Source organism: Cylas formicarius, unplaced genomic scaffold (assembly GCF_029955315.1).
Source record: "Cylas formicarius isolate icCylForm1 unplaced genomic scaffold, icCylForm1.1 PGA_scaffold_18__1_contigs__length_1836631, whole genome shotgun sequence".
In the NCBI taxonomy this organism is placed as follows: domain Eukaryota; kingdom Metazoa; phylum Arthropoda; class Insecta; order Coleoptera; family Brentidae; genus Cylas; species Cylas formicarius.
Genome location: NW_026844261.1, coordinates 1,289,604 through 1,312,446, shown reverse-complemented (window position 1 = coordinate 1,312,446; position 22,843 = coordinate 1,289,604). Strand labels below are relative to the sequence as shown.

General features: G+C 34.4%; 1 protein-coding gene across 1 annotated transcript in view; it reads left to right on the top strand.

The window, feature by feature from the left end:
• The first annotated feature begins 796 nt into the window (after positions 1-796).
• Positions 797-22,843, top strand: part of LOC132695996 (venom serine protease-like) — a 122,952-nt gene continuing 100,905 nt past the window's right edge. Inside the window, exons 1-3 of the mRNA XM_060660515.1 lie at positions 797-904; positions 6,735-6,933; positions 14,310-14,492. Coding sequence (XP_060516498.1) covers positions 797-904; positions 6,735-6,933; positions 14,310-14,492 — 490 coding nt within the window. The remainder of the gene's footprint in view (positions 905-6,734; positions 6,934-14,309; positions 14,493-22,843) is intronic.

Here is a 22,843-nt window from a genome sequence, read left to right as displayed (position 1 = left end):
AAATGTCTGCCTTATCAACTGTCGATGGTAGGTTCTGCGCCTACCATGGTCGTAACGGGTAACGGGGAATCAGGGTTCGATTCCGGAGAGGGAGCCTGAGAAACGGCTACCATATCCAAGGAGGGCAGCAGGCGCGCAAATTACCCACTCCCGGCACGGGGAGGTAGTGACGAAAAATAACGATACGGGACTCATCCGAGGCCCCGTAATCGGAATGAGTACACTCTAAACCCTTTAACGCGAGGATCAATTGGAGGGCAAGTCTGGTGCCAGCAGCCGCGGTAATTCCAGCTCCAATAGCGTATATTAAAAAGCTCGTAGTCGAATTTGTGTCTCGCGCCGCCGGTTCATCGTCCGCGGTGTTAACTGGCGTGCCGCGAGACGTCCTGCCGGTGGACTTAGCCCGTTCACGCGGGCGGTCCAACTCAATCCTGCCGCGGTGCTCTTCATTGAGTGTCGAGGTGGGCCGGCACGTTTACTTTGAACAAATTAGAGTGCTTAAAGCAGGCTAAAACTTCGCCTGAATACTGTGTGCATGGAATAATGGAATAGGACCTCGGTTCTATTTTGTTGGTTTTCGGAACCCCGAGGTAATGATTAATAGGAACGGATGGGGGCATTCGTATTGCGGCGTTAGAGGTGAAATTCTTGGATCGTCGCAAGACGGACAGAAGCGAAAGCATTTGCCAAAAACGTTTTCATTGATCAAGAACGAAAGTTAGAGGTTCGAAGGCGATCAGATACCGCCCTAGTCCCCGCATAACAAGCGGCCCCCGAAAGAACTTTTTTCCGGAAAATGGCGGAAACGATGTCGGATCCGGGTAAAACGGGGTCGGAAACCGTCCCTTTAGGGCGGAAATTCGCTCCGTTTCTCGCTACGACGAACCGTTTCCGAGATACGGCGGTTTTTTGGAAAAATTTTCAAAATTTTCAAATCGTCGTATCTCGAAAACTGTGCGTCGGAGGCGAAAAATAAGCGAATTTTCGTACCGGCCTCGGCTTTATTAGCTAGGCGGACCGGCGGACTCGGCGTGGGGAATCGACTGACAAAGTCTCAACCCCCCCCCCCTCCAAATTTTACCCCCTCGGATTTTGTAATTTTTGAAAAAAAAAATCGGAGAAAATGCCTTCTAAGAAGCGACCCATTTGGGGTGAAAATTTCGTGCGTTTTTCGATCCGACGAGCCGTTTTCGAGATTTCGACATTTTCGAAAAATTTTCGAAAAAGGGCCGTATCTCGGAAACGGTGCGTCGGAGGCGAAAAATAAGCGAATTTTCGTACCGGCCTCGGCATCATTAATTAAATGGACCGGCCGACTCGGCGTGGGGAATCGCCTGGCAAAGTCTCAAAACCCCCCCTCCAAATTTTACCCCCTCGAATTTTGTAATTTTTGAAAAAAAAAATCGGAGAATATGCCTTCTAAGGGTAAAGGGGGGCGAGAAGCGACCCTTTTGGGGCGAAAATTTCGTGCGTTTTTCGATCCGACGAGCCGTTTTCGAGATTTCGACATTTTCGAAAAATTTTCGAAAAAGGGCCGTATCTCGGAAACGGTGCGTCGGAGGCGAAAAATAAGCGAATTGTCGTACCGGCCTCAACATCATTGAGTAGGCGGACCGGCGAACTCGGCGTGGGGAATCGACTGGCAAAGTATCAAATCCAAATTTTACCCCCCCGAATTTTGTAATTTTTGAAAAAAAAAATCGGAGAAAATGTCTTCTAAGGGTAAAGGGGGGTGAGAAGCGACCCCTATGGGGTGAAAATTTTGTCCTTTTTTTGATTGGACGAACCGTTATGGCCATTTTAAAATCGAAAAAAAAATACGAAAAAGGGCCGTATCTCGGTAACGGTGCGTCGGAGGCGAAAAATAAGCGAATTTTCGTACCGAGCTCAAAATAGCGCGTAAAGTAGTGCGGATTCGTAACCGCTATAGCCTGGTAGGTTTCCGACGTTCCTCCTATCCATTCAAGTTTTAAATCTATACGATGCCGGCGGGGGTACCAAAATCAAGAAAATGGGGAAACCGATACCGGATTCCCGTAAAATGGGGTGGTAAAGCGTCCCCAGTGGGACAAAAATTTGCTCGGTTTTCTCAAAAAACGAACCGTTTTCGAGATATAGCCATTTTAAAATCGAAAAAAAATTTTCGAGAAAGGGCCGTATCTCGGTAAGGGTGCGTCGGAGGCGAAAAATAAGCGAATTTTCGTACCGAGCTCAACACGACGCGCGTAGAGTGGTGCGGATTCGTAAGCACTATAGCCTGGTAGGTTTCCGACGTTCCTCCTATCCATTCAAGTTTTAAATTTTAAATCGAGGTAGGCTCGCAATACTCTATACGATGCCGGCGGGGGCACCAAAATCAAGAAAATGGGAAAACAGATACCGGATTCCCGTAAAATGGGGTGGTAAACCGTCCCCTTTAGGGCAAAAAATTGCTCGGTTTTCCCAAAAAACGAACCGTTTTCGAGCTATAGCCATTTAAAAATGGAAAAAAAAATTTCGAAAAAGGGCCGTATCTCGGAAACGGTGCGTCGGAGGCGAAAAATAAGCGAATTTTCGTCCCGAGTTTATTATAACGCGCGTAGAGTGGTGCGGTTTCGTAACCACTATAGTTTGGTAGGCTTCCGACGTTCCTCCTATCCATTCAATTTTCAAATTTTAAAGCGAGGTAGGCTTTCATTTTTCCCTTATTAAAATCGATCGATTATTTTCGTGATTTTTGCATCTCTTAAATATGGCAACGTCCGACGATTCTCTAACAGCCGTTATTTTACCCGCGAAAAAATGATTCACGATCGACGGAGAGAAAACCGTTATAAAAGTGGATGGGGTGACACTGTTGCCAGAAGCATCCCTGCATTGTGATTTATATCGATTTTTATTGAAAAAAAGATCAATTTCAATTCAACGAAAAGAGACGGGATGCAGTTGAAAGTGTTTCCAGATAGATTTCGACGATTCTCATAATTGGTAAAGACAAAAATTAACTCGCATCATTTTTAATAACTACGTTTTGCGCTCAACGTGGCAACGTTCGACGATCTTAGCGATCGTTATCCTAGGCGCGAAATATTAAATAATTGGTGGGGGTGACAATGTAGGTGGGATGATCTTCATCGAGATTTGCATTTAGTTTGTTTTAAAAGTGCACCCGAGAAAGTTAATTGTGATTGATTTTCTTTTTTTAAGGTAATTAAATATATTTCTATTGCTATGTGCTCCTACCCGGACATGAAGAAAAAGTTTTCGAGTTGCGACTATCTCTCGCTAATATATTTTAGTGTTTTTTTTTCTTTGCATTTTTTTTACATCTCTAGCGTCATGTTCAATTTTTTAAAAATATACCGGTTATCCTTAAATTATTTCCTATGTAAAATCATACGCGGGTTGCGTAACTCTGTTTTCACACGATTACACATACTCAGATAAAAATGTTTGCATCTAATCAGATACAGGTTGTCCCATTTTCTTTACATTGGTTCTATGTGTTACGTTATTATATCGCTTCTTTTGAGTCAACGATACTTTCGTTTTCGTTATTTTTATTTCCTTCTTTGAATTTAAATTGTATACAGGACGTCGCGATATTGTTCCCCGCGGTAAATGAGTATTTCGATTTAAATTTGCTAATGTTTTTGCATCTCTGGCTTTATAATTTTAAATTTAATTTTTTAAAAATATACCGGATGTCCTTAAATGATTTCCTACCTAAAATCATGCGCGGGTTGCGTAACTCTGTTTTTACACCATCACACGTTCTTCGATAAGGTAGTTTGCTTTTAATCACATACAGGTTGTCCCATTTTTTTTACATTGGTTCTATGTGTTACGTTATTATTTCGTTTGTTTCGAGCGAACGATATTTTCGTGTTGGTTATTTTTATTTCCTTCTTTCAATTTAAATTGTATACAGGACGTCGCGATATTGTTCACCGCGGCAAATGAGTATTTCGATTTAATTTTGTTAAAGTTTTTGCATCTCTGGCTTCATAATTTTAAATTTAGTTTTTTAAAAATATACCGGATGTCCTTAAATTATTTCCTACGTAAAATCATGCGCGGGTTGGGTAACTCTGTTTTCACACCATCACACGTACTCCGATAAGGTAGTTTGCTTTTAATCACATACAGGTTGTCCCATTTTCTTTACATTGGTTGTATGTGTTTCGTTATTATATCGCTTCCTTTAAGTCAACGATACTTTCGTTTTCGTTATTTTTATTTTCTTCTTTGAATTTAAATTGTATACAGGACGTCGCGATATTGTTCCCCGCGGTAAATGAGTATTTCGATTTAAATTTGCTAATGTTTTTACATCTTTGACTTTATAATTTTAAATTTAATTTTTTAAAAATATGCCGGATGTCTTTAAATTATTTCCTACGTAAAATTATGCGCGGGTTGCGTAACTCTGTTTTTACACCATCACACGTACTCCGATAAGATAGTTTGCTTCTAATCACATACAGGTTGTCCCATTTTCTTTACATTGGTTCTATGTGTTACGTTATTTTATCGTTTGTTTCGAGCGAACGATATTTTCGTGTTCGTTATTTTTATTTCCTTCTTTCAATTTAAATTGTATACAGGACTTTGTAAGATCCTTTTCCGCGATAAATGAGTATTTCGATTTAATTTTGTAAAAGTTTTTGCATTTCTTTCTTCATAATTTTAAATTTAGTTTTTTAAAAATATACCGGATGTCCTTAAATTATTTCCTAAGTAAAATCATACGCTGGTTGCGTAACTCTGTTTTCACACCATCACACGTACTCCGATAAAGTAGTTTGCTTTTAATCACATACAGGTTATCCAATTTTCTTTACATTGGTTCTATGTGTTACGTTATTATATCGTTTGTTTCGAGCGAACGATATTTTCGTGTTGGTTATTTTTATTTCCTTCTTTGAATTTAAATTGTATACAAGACGTCGCGATATTATTCCCCGCGGCAAATGAATATTTCGATTTAATTTTGTTAAAGTTTTTGCATCTCTGACTTTATAAATTTAAATTTAGTTTTTTAAAAATATACCGGATGTCCTTAAATTATTTCCTACGTTAAATCATGCGCGGGTTGCGTAACTCTGTTTTTACACCATCACATGTTCTTCGATATGGTAGTTTGCTTTTAATCACATACAGGTTGTCCCATTTTTTTATATTGGTTCTATGTGTTACGAAGGACAGACGTGCGATCTGTCCAAAAGGTATTGTCTTTCGCATGTTAATATTGCACAAAAACAAGGCCATTGAAGAAAAATTACTTGTGTGAACTTGCATAGTTGAGGCACTTTTCTTCTCTTGTCTTCTTTTTTTGTTTGCTAATTAGGTAGTCTTATTTGTGTATGAATTTCATACTTGTTATTCCAGGCTGCCTGTAGATATTTACCAGACCGCAAAGGTTTCAAAAATACCATTGATGATGGAAAAAGGAACCCTTCCTGTCGAATATAAAGGCAAATCGATAAACGAAATGGACATTGATATTGACTATCCCGAAGAAAATGAACCTAAAGGTAGTCATGCAAAAAGTTTTCTGTTTACTACTAGTTTGCCATTTTATATCTAAATGGTTTCAGAGTCCTGGTCACCAAATGCGCCCACACAAGTCAATGAAATATTGTTTGTGTGGAAAAAAGAAAATATTGAAGCGAATAAAGATAATAATAGTTTTGACCAACCAATTCCTGAAAACATTAAGAAGAACGAAGATCAAGAAACTGCTGATATAGGTAATTCTCTATGTTTTTATTACTTTTACTCAGTTATACTGCCATAGGCATGGTTCATTAGAATAAGAGGTAAAAATAAACCGATGCGAGTTAACGAAAATTTAGGTCAGATTTGTTTTTAATAAATTTATTTTGTTACTGTGGTGTTAAAAAACTAATAATACTAGTGCGAATATAAGTAAAACAGATATGCCGGTCGACATAAAATTGCAAATTTTGAAAGCATACCTTTTCATTGTTTTTTCATATAGGAATTTGAGCACATAATCAATGAAATAATAATACAGATTTTCGTAAGGCACACAGGTGTAATCTACCGTTCATATGGAAGGTGCACACATATTAACAATCAAAGGTCGGGATACCTGTAGTTGTTCGATCTTCGAAGTCAAAAATCTGTTTTTGCTTGCCCTTTTAGGTGCGCAGTGTGAACCAACCGCGTAATCAATTCGTCGATAAGGTTTATAATCTATAAGGTATTTTAATCCGTGGTGAAAACGCTTGAGCCAAGGTACGCAATATACGCTTCGCTCTCTGCGGCTTGTAAGTAAGTAAGTAGATTTCCGTCATAAATTGCAATCTCTTTAGCGACGAAACCTACAGCGTCCTTTAGATTAAAACCTTGAATATCTAACGCCACTATCCGCGTGAGGACAACCGCCAAAAATGTACTGTTTCGCCGAATGTTTTGTGGCAAATTTTTTGAACATATAATTTGCGAATCTTTTTAAAAACCGTTGAATTTGTTTTACTATTTCAGTTAGCGGATTCTAACTAAATACTTCGTCATGTAAAATGAGACAGTAAACCGATGTATCCTTTTGGATATTAGCGCTAGTTTCAAATTCAATTCGCATTACTACAAAACCATTTTGATGAGAACCATCAAATTAAATTGCACTTCTTCCCGCCGTTCTAGAAACGTTTTATATTTCATTGAATTTATTGTAGGCCATGCCGATGAAATTTCGAATTTCACATGGCAAAACGTACGTTTTTTAGGCTACAATCCTTGGAGGACAAGAAACGGGCGTCAACGAGTACCCTTCGATGGCGGGGCTGGTAAATCTGAACCCTTTCATCATAATTTGCGGGGCTAGCATAATCTCTGAATTTTTCGTGTTGACCGCCGGTCATTGCGTCTACAATAGAGATCGCAGCACGTTTTCGGTTTTAGTGGGCGGGCACAACATCACTTCAGGTAATGCAATATCGTCAGTTTCACGTAAAATCTCGCGATCAAAATACAAAGTATCGATTTGTTTATAGGGATCGATATTTCGATATCCGCTTAGTGGGTTTCATTCGACAAACATTAAGCAAACGTCGTTGCTACTCCCTCTCCTCTACTCCCGAATTCTACTTTTCTCTTTCTACTCTTTCTACTCCCGAATCCAAATTATACCGGGCGTGCGGGAAAGTCTCTGAGATTTAGATAAGGCACGAAAAAAATTTTTTTTCTATAGGCGCAACCTACGGAGCTATGACTCTCAAATGGACACCACCGAATTATTTTATTAAAAAAAATAAAACCACAAATTCAATTTTTCCAAATTGTGTTTTCCTCGTGGTTTATAGTTCTTCCCGCCATATTTATTTTTTTATAATGATGGCCTTATGCATTTTTGATTTACCCTGTATCATAAGTTTAGCTAACTGCATTAAATTTAATGTTAATAACGAGGATCGTAGATACTTACACTAAAGTGGATTTCATCTGTTTCGGGATAGTAACTAGTCAAATCTGTTTTAAGTGGTCAATTTTATTATCCATATCCAGAATTTTAAATCAATAAAAAGTTAAAATTTTTTGAATAAAACTAAATTCAAGTTTACAATTACAATTGCAATATTTAACGTTGTATTTAAAATATGAAAAGCTCAATTTCTTAAGAACTATTAATTGCCTCGTTTATTTAAAGCTATACCAAGTGCCCAAAAAGTATGAAAACGGTGGAATACCTGAAGAATTATAAAACTGTTTCATAACACCTAACAAGACCCTCATTCCATGAACACGGTGGTAGAGGGAGAGCAACTTTGACATCTCATTTTTCTTTTGTTTCTCGGTTAATGGCACTGTATTAGCAAAAAAGACGATTTATCGTATTTGTCAAAAATCCGACTTTATTGTTAGCTTCAACATGTTTTTCCACTCCCTAATCCAAAATGTCTAATTATGCACTTATTCATTTATAAATTAAATGAAATGTCAAAGGGGGTATATACCATTTTTGATATATTAACATTTTGTGTAAGAATTGTAGTACCTGTCGTTCTGCATGTCTTGAGAAAAGAAATATGTGCCTATTGTAATAATTTAGTAACCTACTTTTTGTCTTATTGTTACGAACACCGGCAATTATAACCATTGTAAATTTAAACAGTTTTTAAATCTACCGAAAACAATTTGATCGTTCGCGATCTAGAGAAATGCAAACGCTCGAATTGACCCGCGACAATGTTTAATGAAGCTGACATTTTAAAGTGACACTTTGGTAACGAATGATGAATGCATAATTGGGATTTTAGAGAATTTCTTGACAAACATGATAGATAAATGGCCTGGAGGTTACAGCACGAGCTACCGAGAATTCAGAATCAAATTTCGGGCAAAACCTGATATTTTTATGGCACAGAATCCGAATCTGTACTGATTTTATGATTTTAAATTGAATGACAACGTAGTTAGGAGCGGCTTAAATGGCAGCATTAAGTTGTTATTAAACCTTTTCTTTCCTTCTCAAATATCTTGCAACCGTATTTATGTTTAATCTGTATATTTAAATCTTGAATTATCTTAATGTTTTTGTTGTTGCCTTTATTTTTATTATTATGCGAAACAAATATTAAAAAGTGCGAGATAAAATTAGGATATTGAACGACCGACCTATATTTATAAGAATAATTTGCCTTTTAGGAACCACCCCTTATTCGAAGATCGTCATATTTCTACAGCAACGCAATATATTAAAGAGGTAACAAAGACGTCCCGAGATAATGACATGTAGTCTTCCATCACATCAAATTCGTTGTTATGAAATGGAACTTTTTCCCTGACATTCACACCCATTTAACTAGAGAGGGGTATAGCGATAAAAAATCCAACAACATTGACGCATAGAAAAATAACGTGTTGCTTTTAGCGCCACTAGCTGAAAATCCAAAGGAATAGTATTTTCAATGCAAATCAACTGCCATTAAGAAGTTTTATTTATTTTCATAGTTATTTTATTGTTATACTGCGTCTTCTTTCTTTTTCAGTTGTAAATTTTTGTACCCGCTAGGGACGCCTTTACAGAAGTGTGCAACATTATTATTTTATATATAATAATAATATTCGGTTAAACATATTTGTGTCACCGTAGAATCAATATATATTTATATATAAATATATATAAATTTTTTTGATTTTAATCGTCAATAGGCCACGAGTAGAAGAAAATGTTCGGGTAGAGTTCCCAACATACTGTGAAATTTAATATACTCATGACTTTGGGTTCGATACAAGCAGAACACCTATTAACGACATTGAAAGGTACATTTCATAATCAACGTCCCCGCTATAGACTATTATACACGTGGTGTCTGGTCAGAAAATTATAAATATAAAGGTTTAAAATGCAAGAATTGTCACGAGTTCCTGTCCAGCTTTAAAACAAACGAAAACTAAAATGGTTTTTTCTCGTCAGAGAGCATTCTGAATTATTCTTTTTGGCTTAACTCGGTAAGCTCCGTTGGTCGACAAAACATAATCGCTTGATTTGACGCTTCAAAGTGTTATTTAATAGTTCAACCAACTCATACATTTTAGCTGTTATATTGGATCTTGTTTCTTAACTATATTTTGTTGATTTAAAATATTTCATATTTAGTTGAAATATTTATGCCCCAGTATGTTCTACAGAAAAATAATAACTATAAAAGGATTACAAAAGCGGTGTTAAAATTTGTCAAGAAAGAGTTTAAAAAGGACTCTGGAAAGTTTAAACAGTTTTTGAGAATGTCTAATCACACTTTTGTTAATATGCTGAGTCGTATGAAGGCCCAGATGGAGAAAACAAAGTTTCGAAATGCGTTAATGAATATTTTTTATTTCAAGTTCACCGAAAACCTTAATAAACTATTAGATTTCGACGTAAGGCAACCATTCTGAGTCAAATAGTTGCCGATTTCGATAAAATCTTAGTCAGAATCTGCTTTTTCGCCTCTTATTGTACCCAAATCTACCTTAGAAATGCAGATATATATTTAAAACACCTTCTTTTGGGACAAATAATTGGTTTTCGCCCTTGATTTACGGAAGATTATAGCCAAAACATGCATTTTCATAACTTAGCGAACTGAAATCTACATTAAAACTGCAGATACCTACTTAAAAATTCACTTCCTTGAATTGATAATAGGTTTTTCTTTGTCATTTTAAACAGATTCCAGTCAAAATCGGCTTCTTCGATTCATATCGTATCTAAAACCGCATCAAAACTGCAAATATTAGTTTAAACTATCATTTTTTGATACAAACAGTTATATATTCATGTCAATATCTTTCAAATTCTAGTCAAAATCGGCGTCTTTGGGCATTTTAGTAACGAAAACCTTAATAAACTATTAGATTTCGACGTAAGGCAACCTTTCTGAGTCAAATAGTTGCCGATTTCGATAAAATCTTAGTCAGAATCTGCTTTTTCGCCTCTTATTGTACCCAAATCTACCTTAGAAATGCAGATATATACTTTAAACACCTTCTTTTGGGACAAATAATTGGTTTTCGCCCTTGATTTACGGAAGATTATAGCCAAAACATGCATTTTCATAACTTAGCGAACTGAAATCTACATTAAAACTGCAGATAAATACTTAAAAATTCACTTCCTTGAATTGATAATAGGTTTTTCTTTGTCATTTTAAACAGATTCCAGTCAAAATCGGCTTCTTCGACTCATATCGTACCTAAAACCGCATCAAAACTGCAAATATCAGTTTAAACTATCATTTTTTGATACAAACAGTTATATATTCATGTCAATATCTTTCAAATTCTAGTCAAAATCGGCGTCTTTAGGCATTTTAGTAACGAAAACCGTAATAAACTATTAGATTTCGACGTAAGGCAACCTTTCTGAGTCAAATAGTTGCCGATTTCGATAAAATCTTAGTCAGAATCTGTTTTTTCGCCTCTTATTGTACCCAAATCTACCTTACAAATGTAGATATATACTTAAAACACCTTCTTTTGGGACAAATAAGTTCGCTTAGTTATGAAAATGCATGTTTTGGCTATAATCTTCCGTAAATCAAGGGCGAAAACCAATTATTTGTCTCAAAAGAAGGTGTTTTAACTATATATCTGCATTTCTAAGGTAGATTTGGGTACAATAAGAGGCGAAAAAGCAGATTCTGACTAAGATTTTATCGAAATCGGCAACTATTTGACTCAGAAAGGTTGCCTCACGTCGAAATCTAATAGTTTATTAAGGTTTTCGTTACTAAAATGCCCAAAGACGCCGATTTTGACTAGAATTTGAAAGATATTGACATGAATATATAACTGTTTGTATCAAAAAATGATAGTTTAAACTGATATTTGCAGTTTTGATGCGGTTTTAGATACGATATGAATCGAAGAAGCCGATTTTGACTGGAATCTGTTTAAAATGACAAAGAAAAACCTATTATCAATTCAAGGAAGTGAATTTTTAAGTAGTAATCTGCAGTTTTAATGGAGATTTCAGTTCGCTAAGTTATGAAAATGCATGTTTTGGCTATAATCTTCCGTAAATCAAGGGCGAAAACCAATTATTTGTCCCAAAAGAAGGTGTTTTAAGTATATATCTGCATTTCTAAGGTAGATTTGGGTACAATAAGAGGCGAAAAAGCAGATTCTGACTAAGATTTTATCGAAATCGGCAACTATTTGTCTCAGAAAGGTTGCCTTAATTCGAAATCTAATAGTTTATTAAGGTTTTCGTTACTAAAATGCCCAAAGACGCCGATTTTGACTAGAATTTGAAAGATATTGATATGAATATATAACTGTTTGTATCAAAAAATGATAGGTTAAACTGATATTTGCAGGTTTGATGCGGTTTTAGATACGATATGAATCGAAGAAGCCGATTTCGACTGAAATCTGTTTAAAATGACAAAGAAAAACCTTTTATCAATTCAAGGAAGTGAATTTTTAAGTAGTTATCTGCAGTTTTAATGTAGATTTCAGTTCGCTAAGTTATGAAAATGCATGTTTTGGCTATAATCTTCCGTAAATCAAGGGCGAAAACCAATTATTTGTCTCAAAAGAAGGTGTTTTAAGTATATATCTGCATTTCTAAGGTAGATTTGGGTACAATAAGAGGCGAAAAAGCAGATTCTGACTAAGATTTTATCGAAATCGGCAACTATTTGACTCAGAATGGTTGCCTTACGTCGAAATCTAATAGTTTATTAAGGTTTTCGTTACTAAAATGCCCAAAGACGCCGATTTTGACTAGAATTTGAAAGATATTGACATGAATATATAACTGTTTGTATCAAAAAATGATAGTTTAAACTGATATTTGCAGTTTTGATGCGGTTTTAGGTACGATATGAGTCGAAGAAGCTGATTTTGACTGGAATCTGTTTAAAATGACAAAGAAAAACCTATTATCAATTCAAGGAAGTGAATTTTTAAGTAGTTATCTGCAGTTTTAATGTAGATTTCAGTTCGCTAAGTTATGAAAATGCATGTTTTGGCTATAATCTTCCGTAAATCAAGGGCGAAAACCAATTATTTGTCCCAAAAGAAGGTGTTTTAAGTATATATCTGCATTTCTAAGGTAGATTTGGGTACAATAAGAGGCGAAAAAGCAGATTCTGACTAAGATTTTATCGAAATCGGCAACTATTTGACTCAGAAAGGTTTCCTCACGTCGAAATCTAATAGTTTATTAAGGTTTTCGTTACTAAAATGCCCAAAGACGCCGATTTTGACTAGAATTTGAAAGATATTGACATGAATATATAACTGTTTGTATCAAAAAATGATAGTTTAAACTGATATTTGCAGTTTTGATGCGGTTTTAGATACGATATGAATCGAAGAAGCCGATTTTGACTGGAATCTGTTTAAAATGACAAAGAAAAACCTATTATCAATTCAAGGAAGTGAATTTTTAAGTAGTTATCTGCAGTTTTAATGTAGATTTCAGTTCGCTAAGTTATGAAAATGCATGTTTTGGCTATAATCTTCCGTAAATCAAGGGCGAAAACCAATTATTTGTCCCAAAAGAAGGTGTTTTAAGTATATATCTGCATTTCTAAGGTAGATTTGGGTACAATAAGAGGCGAAAAAGCAGATTCTGACTAAGATTTTATCGAAATCGGCAACTATTTGACTCAGAATGGTTGCCTTACGTCGAAATCTAATAGTTTATTAAGGTTTTCGTTACTAAAATGCCCAAAGACGCCGATTTTGACTAGAATTTGAAAGATATTGGCATGAATATATAACTGTTTGTATCAAAAAATGATAGTTTAAACTGATATTTGCAGTTTTGATGCGGTTTTAGATACGATATGAATCGAAGAAGCCGATTTTGACTGGAATCTGTTAAAAATGACAAAGAAAAACCTATTATCAATTCAAGGAAGTGAATTTTTAAGTAGTTATCTGCAGTTTTAATGTAGATTTCAGTTCGCTAAGTTATGAAAATGCATGTTTTGGCTATAATCTTCCGTAAATCAAGGGCGAAAACCAATTATTTGTCCCAAAAGAAGGTGTTTTAAGTATATATCTGCATTTCTAAGGTAGATTTGGGTACAATAAGAGGCGAAAAAGCAGATTCTGACTAAGATTTTATCGAAATCGGCAACTATTTGACTCAGAAAGGTTGCCTTACGTCGAAATCTAATAGTTTATTAAGGTTTTCGTTAGTAAAATGCCCAAAGACGCCGATTTTGACTAGAATTTGAAAGATATTGACATGAATATAAAACTGTTTGTATCAAAAAATGATAGTTTAAACTGATATTTGCAGTTTTGGTTAGTTTTGGTTAGTTTTAATCCGTGGTGAAAACGCTTGAGCCAAGGTACGCAATATACGCTTCGCTCTCTGCGGCTTGTAAGTAAGTAAGTAGATTTCCGTCATAAATTGCAATCTCTTTAGCGACGAAACCTACAGCGTCCTTTAGATTAAAACCTTGAATATCTAACGCCACTATCCGCGTGAGGACAACCGCCAAAAATGTACTGTTTCGCCGAATGTTTTGTGGCAAATTTTTTGAACATATAATTTGCGAATCTTTTTAAAAACCGTTGAATTTGTTTTACTATTTCAGTTAGCGGATTCTAACTAAATGCTTCGTCATGTAAAATGAGACAGTAAACCGATGTATCCTTTTGGATATTAGCGCTAGTTTCAAAATCAATTCGCATTACTACAAAACCATTTTGATGAGAACCATCAAATTAAATTGCACTTCTTCCCGCCGTTCTAGAAACGTTTTATATTTCATTGAATTTATTGTAGGCCATGCGGATGAAATTTCGAATTTCACATGGCAAAACCTACGTTTTTTAGGCTACAATCCTTGGAGGACAAGAAACGGGCGTCAACGAGTACCCTTCGATGGCGGGGCTGGTAAATCTGAACCCTTTCATCATAATTTGCGGGGCTAGCATAATCTCTGAATTTTTCGTGTTGACCGCCGGTCATTGCGTCTACAATAGAGATCGCAGCACGTTTTCGGTTTTAGTGGGCGGGCACAACATCACTTCAGGTAATGCAATATCGTCAGTTTCACGTAAAATCTCGCGATCAAAATACAAAGTATCGATTTGTTTATAGGGATCGATATTTCGATATCCGCTTAGTGGGTTTCATTCGACAAACATTAAGTAAACGTCGTTGCTACTCCCTCTCCTCTACTCCCGAATTCTACTTTTCTCTTTCTACTCTTTCTACTCCCGAATCCAAATTATACCGGGCGTGCGGGAAAGTCTCTGAGATTTTGATAAGGCACGAAAAATTTTTTTTTCTATAGGCGCAACCTACGGAGCTATGACTCTCAAATGGACACCACCGAATTTTTTTATTAAAAAAAATAAAACCACAAATTCAATTTTTCCAAATTGTGTTTTCCTCGTGGTTTATAGTTCTTCCCGCCATATTTATTTTTTTATAATGATGGCCTTATGCATTTTTGATTTACCCTGTATCATAAGTCTAGCTAACTGCATTAAATTTAATGTTAATAACGAGGATCGTAGATACTTACACTAAAGTGGATTTCATCTGTTTCGGGATAGTAACTAGTCAAATCTGTTTTAAGTGGTCAATTTTATTATCCATATCCAGAATTTTAAATCAATAAAATGTTAAAATTTTTTGAATAGAACTAAATTCAAGTTTACAATTACAATTGCAATATTTAACGTTGTATTTAAAATATGAAAAGCTCAATTTCTTAAGAACTATTTATTGCCTCGTTTATTTAAAGCTATACCAAGTGCCCAAAAAGTATGAAAACGGTGGAATACCTGAAGAATTATAAAACTGTTTCATAACACCTAACAAGACCCTCATTCCATGAACACGGTGGTAGAGGGAGAGCAACTTTGACATCTCATTTTTCTTTTGTTTCTCGGTTAATGGCACTGTATTAGCAAAAAAGACGATTTATCGTATTTGTCAAAAATCCGACTTTATTGTTAGCTTCAACATGTTTTTCCACTCCCTAATCCAAAATGTCTAATTATGCACTTATTCATTTATAAATTAAATGAAATGTCAAAGGGGGTATATACCATTTTTGATATATTAACATTTTGTGTAAGAATTGTAGTACCTGTCGTTCTGCATGTCTTGAGAAAAGAAATATGTGCCTATTGTAATAATTTAGTAACCTACTTTTTGTCTTATTGTTACGAACACCGGCAATTATAACCATTGTAAATTTAAACAGTTTTTAAATCTACCGAAAACAATTTGATCGTTCGCGATCTAGAGAAATGCAAACGCTCGAATTGACCCGCGACAGTGTTTAATGAAGCTGACATTTTAAAGTGACACTTTGGTAACGAATGATGAATGCATAATTGGGATTTTAGAGAATTTCTTGACAAACATGATAGATAAATGGCCTGGAGGTTACAGCACGAGCTACCGAGAATTCAGAATCAAATTTCGGGCAAAACCTGATATTTTTATGGCACAGAATCCGAATCTGTACTGATTTTATGATTTTAAATTGAATGACAACGTAGTTAGGAGCGGCTTAAATGGCAGCATTAAGTTGTTATTAAACCTTTTCTTTCCTTCTCAAATATCTTGCAACCGTATTTATGTTTAATCTGTATATTTAAATCTTGAATTATCTTAATGTTTTTGTTGTTGCCTTTATTTTTATTATTATGCGAAACAAATATTAAAAAGTGCGAGATAAAATTAGGATATTGAACGACCGACCTATATTTATAAGAATAATTTGCCTTTTAGGAACCACCCCTTATTCGAAGATCGTCATATTTCTACAGCAACGCAATATATTAAAGAGGTAACAAAGACGTCCCGAGATAATGACATGTAGTCTTCCATCACATCAAATTCGTTGTTATGAAATGGAACTTTTTCCCTGACATTCACACCCATTTAACTAGAGAGGGGTATAGCGATAAAAAATCCAACAACATTGACGCATAGAAAAATAACGTGTTGCTTTTAGCGCCACTAGCTGAAAATCCAAAGGAATAGTATTTTCAATGCAAATCAACTGCCATTAAGAAGTTTTATTTATTTTCATAGTTATTTTATTGTTATACTGCGTCTTCTTTCTTTTTCAGTTGTAAATTTTTGTACCCGCTAGGGACGCCTTTACAGAAGTGTGCAACATTATTATTTTATATATAATAATAATATTCGGTTAAACATATTTGTGTCACCGTAGAATCAATATATATTTATATATAAATATATATAAATTTTTTTGATTTTAATCGTCAATAGGCCACGAGTAGAAGAAAATGTTCGGGTAGAGTTCCCAACATACTGTGAAATTTAATATACTCATGACTTTGGGTTCGATACAAGCAGAACACCTATTAACGACATTGAAAGGTACATTTCATAATCAACGTCCCCGCTATAGACTATTATACACGTGGTGTCTGGTCAGAAAATTATAAATATAAAGGTTTAAAATGCAAGAATTGTCACGAGTTCCTGTCCAGCTTTAAAACAAACGAAAACTAAAATGGTTTTTTCTCGTCAGAGAGCATTCTGAATTATTCTTTTTGGCTTAACTCGGTAAGCTCCGTTGGTCGACAAAACATAATCGCTTGATTTGACGCTTCAAAGTGTTATTTAATAGTTCAACCAACTCATACATTTTAGCTGTTATATTGGATCTTGTTTCTTAACTATATTTTGTTGATTTAAAATATTTCATATTTAGTTGAAATATTTATGCCCCAGTATGTTCTACAGAAAAATAATAACTATAAAAGGATTACAAAAGCGGTGTTAAAATTTGTCAAGAAAGAGTTTAAAAAGGACTCTGGAAAGTTTAAACAGTTTTTGAGAATGTCTAATCACACTTTTGTTAATATGCTGAGTCGTATGAAGGCCCAGATGGAGAAAACAAAGTTTCGAAATGCGTTAATGAATATTTTTTATTTCAAGTTCACCGAAAACCTTAATAAACTATTAGATTTCGACGTAAGGCAACCATTCTGAGTCAAATAGTTGCCGATTTCGATAAAATCTTAGTCAGAATCTGCTTTTTCGCCTCTTATTGTACCCAAATCTACCTTAGAAATGCAGATATATATTTAAAACACCTTCTTTTGGGACAAATAATTGGTTTTCGCCCTTGATTTACGGAAGATTATAGCCAAAACATGCATTTTCATAACTTAGCGAACTGAAATCTACATTAAAACTGCAGATACCTACTTAAAAATTCACTTCCTTGAATTGATAATAGGTTTTTCTTTGTCATTTTAAACAGATTCCAGTCAAAATCGGCTTCTTCGATTCATATCGTATCTAAAACCGCATCAAAACTGCAAATATTAGTTTAAACTATCATTTTTTGATACAAACAGTTATATATTCATGTCAATATCTTTCAAATTCTAGTCAAAATCGGCGTCTTTGGGCATTTTAGTAACGAAAACCTTAATAAACTATTAGATTTCGACGTAAGGCAACCTTTCTGAGTCAAATAGTTGCCGATTTCGATAAAATCTTAGTCAGAATCTGCTTTTTCGCCTCTTATTGTACCCAAATCTACCTTAGAAATGCAGATATATACTTTAAACACCTTCTTTTGGGACAAATAATTGGTTTTCGCCCTTGATTTACGGAAGATTATAGCCAAAACATGCATTTTCATAACTTAGCGAACTGAAATCTACATTAAAACTGCAGATAAATACTTAAAAATTCACTTCCTTGAATTGATAATAGGTTTTTCTTTGTCATTTTAAACAGATTCCAGTCAAAATCGGCTTCTTCGACTCATATCGTACCTAAAACCGCATCAAAACTGCAAATATCAGTTTAAACTATCATTTTTTGATACAAACAGTTATATATTCATGTCAATATCTTTCAAATTCTAGTCAAAATCGGCGTCTTTAGGCATTTTAGTAACGAAAACCGTAATAAACTATTAGATTTCGACGTAAGGCAACCTTTCTGAGTCAAATAGTTGCCGATTTCGATAAAATCTTAGTCAGAATCTGTTTTTTCGCCTCTTATTGTACCCAAATCTACCTTAGAAATGCAGATATATACTTAAAACACCTTCTTTTGGACAAATAATTGGTTTTCGCCCTTGATTTACGGAAGATTATAGCCAAAACATGCATTTTCATAACTTAGCGAACTGAAATCTACATTAAAACTGCAGATAACTACTTAAAAATTCACTTCCTTGAATTGATAATAGGTTTTTCTTTGTCATTTTAAACAGATTCCAGTCAAAATCGGCTTCTTCGATTCATATCGTATCTAAAACCGCATCAAAACTGCAAATATCAGTTTAAACTATCATTTTTTGATACAAACAGTTATATATTCATGTCAATATCTCTCAAATTCTAGTCAAAATCGGCGTCTTTGGGCATTTTAGTAACGAAAACCTTAATAAACTATTAGATTTCGACGTAAGGCAACCTTTCTGAGTCAAATAGTTGCCGATTTCGATAAAATCTTAGTCAGAATCTGCTTTTTCGTCTCTTATTGTACCCAAATCTACAATAGAAATGCAGATATACTTAAAACACCTTCTTTTGGGACAAATAATTGGTTTTCGCCCTTGATTTACGGAAGATTATAGCCAAAACATGCATTTTCATAACTTAGCGAACTGAAATCTACATTAAAACTGCAAATAACTACTTAAAAATTCACTTCCTTGAATTGATAATAGGTTTTTCTTTGTCATTTTAAACAGATTCCAGTCAAAATCGGCTTCTTCGATTCATATCGTATCTAAAACCGCATCAAAACTGCAAATATCAGTTTAAACTATCATTTTTTGATACAAACAGTTATATATTCATGTCAATATCTTTCAAATTCTTGTCAAAATCGGCGCCTTTGGGCATTTTAGTAACGAAAACCTTAATAAACTATTAGATTTCGACGTAAGGCAACCATTCTGAGTCAAATAGTTGCCGATTTCGATAAAATCTTAGTCAGAATCTGCTTTTTCGCCTCTTATTGTACCCAAATCTACCTTAGAAATGCAGATATATACTTAGAAAACCTTCTTTTGGGACAAATAATTAGTTTTCGCCCTTGATTTACGGAAGATTATAGCCAAAACATGCATTTTCATAACTTAGCGAACTGAAATCTACATTAAAACTGCAGATAACTACTTAAAAATTCACTTCCTTGAATTGATAATAGGTTTTTCTTTGTCATTTTAAACAGATTCCAGTCAAAATCGGCTTCTTCGATTCATATCGTATCTAAAACCGCATCAAAACTGCAAATATCAGTTTAAACTATCATTTTTTGATACAAACAGTTATATATTCATGTCAATATCTTTCAAATTCTAGTCAAAATCGGCGTCTTTGGGCATTTTAGTAACGAAAACCTTAATAAACTATTAGATTTCGACGTAAGGCAACCTTTCTGAGTCAAATTGTTGCCGATTTCGATAAAATCTTAGTCAGAATCTGCTTTTTCGCATCTTATTGTACCCAAATCTATCTTACAAATGCAGATATATACTTAAAACACCTTCTTTTGGGACAAATAATTGGTTTTCGCCCTTGATTTACGGAAGATTATAGCCAAAACATGCATTTTCATAACTTAGCGAACTGAAATCTACATTAAAACTGCAGATAACTACATAAAAATTCACTTCCTTGAATTGATAATAGGTTTTTCTTTGTCATTTTAAATACATTCCAGTCAAAATCGGCTTCTTCGATTCATATCGTATCTAAAACCGCATCAAAACTGCAAATATCAGTTTAAACTATCATTTTTTGATACAAACAGTTATATATTCATGTCAATATCTTTCAAATTCTAGTTAAAATCGGCGTCTTTGGGCATTTTAGTAACGGAAACCTTAATAAACTATTAGATTTCGACGTAAGGCAACCATTCTGAGTCAAATAGTTGCCGATTTCGATAAAATCTTAGTCAGAATCTGCTTTTTCGCCTCTTATTGTACCCAAATCTACCTTAGAAATGAAGATATATACTTAAAACACCTTCTTTTGGGACAAATAACTGGTCTTGGCCCTTGATTTACGGAAGATTATAGCCAAAACATGCATTTTCATAACTTAGCGAACTGAAATCTACATTAAAACTGCAGATAACTACTTAAAAATTCACTTCCTTGAATTGATAATATGTTTTTCTTTGTCATTTGAAACAGATTCCAGTCAAAATCGGCTTCTTCGACTCATATCGTACCTAAAACCGCATCAAAACTGCAAATATCAGTTTAAACTATCATTTTTTGATGCAAGCAGATATATATTCATGTCAATATCTTTCAAATTCTAGTCAAAATCGGCGTCTTTGGGCATTTTAGTAACGAAAACCTTAATAAACTATTAGATTTCGACGTAAGGCAACCATTCTGAGTCAAATAGTTGCCGATTTCGATAAAATCTTAGTCAGAATCTGCTTTTTCGCCTCTTATTGTACCCAAATCTACCTTAGAAATGCAGATATATACTTAAAACACCTTCCTTTGGGACAAATAATTGGTTTTCGCCCTTGATTTACCGAAGATTATAGCCAAAACATGCATTTTCATAATTTAGCGAACTGAAATCTACATTAAAACTGCAGATAACTACTTAAAAATTCACTTCCTTGAATTGATAATAGGTTTTTCTTTGTCATTTTAAACATATTCCAGTCAAAATCGGCTTCTTCGACTCATATCGTACCTAAAACCGCATCAAAACTGCAAATATCAGTTTAAACTATCATTTTTTGATACAAACAGTTATATATTCATGTCAATATCTTTCAAATTCTAGTCAAAATCGGCGTCTTTGGACATTTTAGTAACGAAAACCTTAATAAACTATTAGATTTCGACGTAAGGCAACCATTCTGAGTCAAATAGTTGCCGATTTCGATAAAATCTTAGTCAGAATCTGCTTTTTCGCCTCTTATTGTACCCAAATCTACCTTATAAATGTAGATATATACTTAAAACACCTTCTTTTGGGACAAATAATTGCTTTTCGCCCTTGATTTACGGAAGATTATAGCCAAAACATGCATTTTGATAACTTAGCGAACTGAAATCTACATTAAAACTGCAGATAACTACTTAAAAATTCACTTCCTTGAATTGATAATAGGTTTTTCTTTGTCATTTTAAACAGATTCCAATCAAAATCGGCTTCTTCGACACATATCGTACCTAAAACCGCATCAAAACTGCAAATATCAGTTTAAACTATCATTTTTTGATACAGACAGTTATATATTCATGTCAATATCTTTCAAATTCTAGTCAAAATCGGCGTCTTTGGGCATTTTAGTAACGAAAACCTTAATAAACTATTAGATTTCGACGTAAGGCAACCATTCTGAGTCAAATAGTTGCCGATTTCGATAAAATCTTAGTCAGAATCTGCTTTTTCGCCTCTTATTGTACCCAAATCTACCTTAGAAATGCAGATATATACTTAAAACACCTTCTTTTGGGACAAATAATTGGTTTTCGCCCTTGATTTACGGAAGATTATAGCCAAAACATGCATTTTCATAACTAAGCGTACTTATTTGTCCCAAAAGAAGGTGTTTCAAGTATATATCTACATTTCTAAGGTAGATTTGGGCACAATAAGAGGCGAAAAAGCAGATTCTGACTAAGATTTTATCGAAATCGGCAACTATTTGACTCAGAATGGTTGCCTTACGTCGAAATCTAATAGTTTATTAAGATTTTCGTTACTAAAATGCCCAAAGACGCCGATTTTGACTAGAATTTGAAAGATATTGACATGAATATATAACTGTTTGTATCAAAAAATGATAGTTTAAACTGATATTTGCAGTTTTGATGCGGTTTTAGGTACGATATGAGTCGAAGAAGCCGATTTTGACTGGAATCTCTTTAAAATGACAAAGAACAACCTATTATCAATTCAAGGAAGTGAATTTTTAAGTAGTTATCTGCAGTTTTAATGTAGATTTCAGTTCGCTAAGTTATGAAAATGCATGTTTTGGCTATAATCTTCCGTAAATCAAGGGCGAAAACCAATTATTTGTCCCAAAAGAAGGTGCTTTAAGTATATATCTGCATTTCTAAGGTAGATTTGGGTACAATAAGAGGCGAAAAAGCAGATTCTGACTAGGATTTTTTCGAAATCGGCAACTATTTGACTCAGAAAGGTTGCCTTACGTCGAAATCTAATAGTTTATTAAGGTTTTCGTTACTAGAATGCCCAAAGACGCACATTTTGACTAGAATTTGTAAGATATTGACATGAACATATAACTGTTTGTATCAAAAAATGATAGTTTAAACAGATATTTGCAGTTTTGATGCGGTTTTAGGTACGATATGAGTCGAAGAAACCGATTTTGACTGGAATCTGTTTAAAATGACAAAGAAAAACCTAT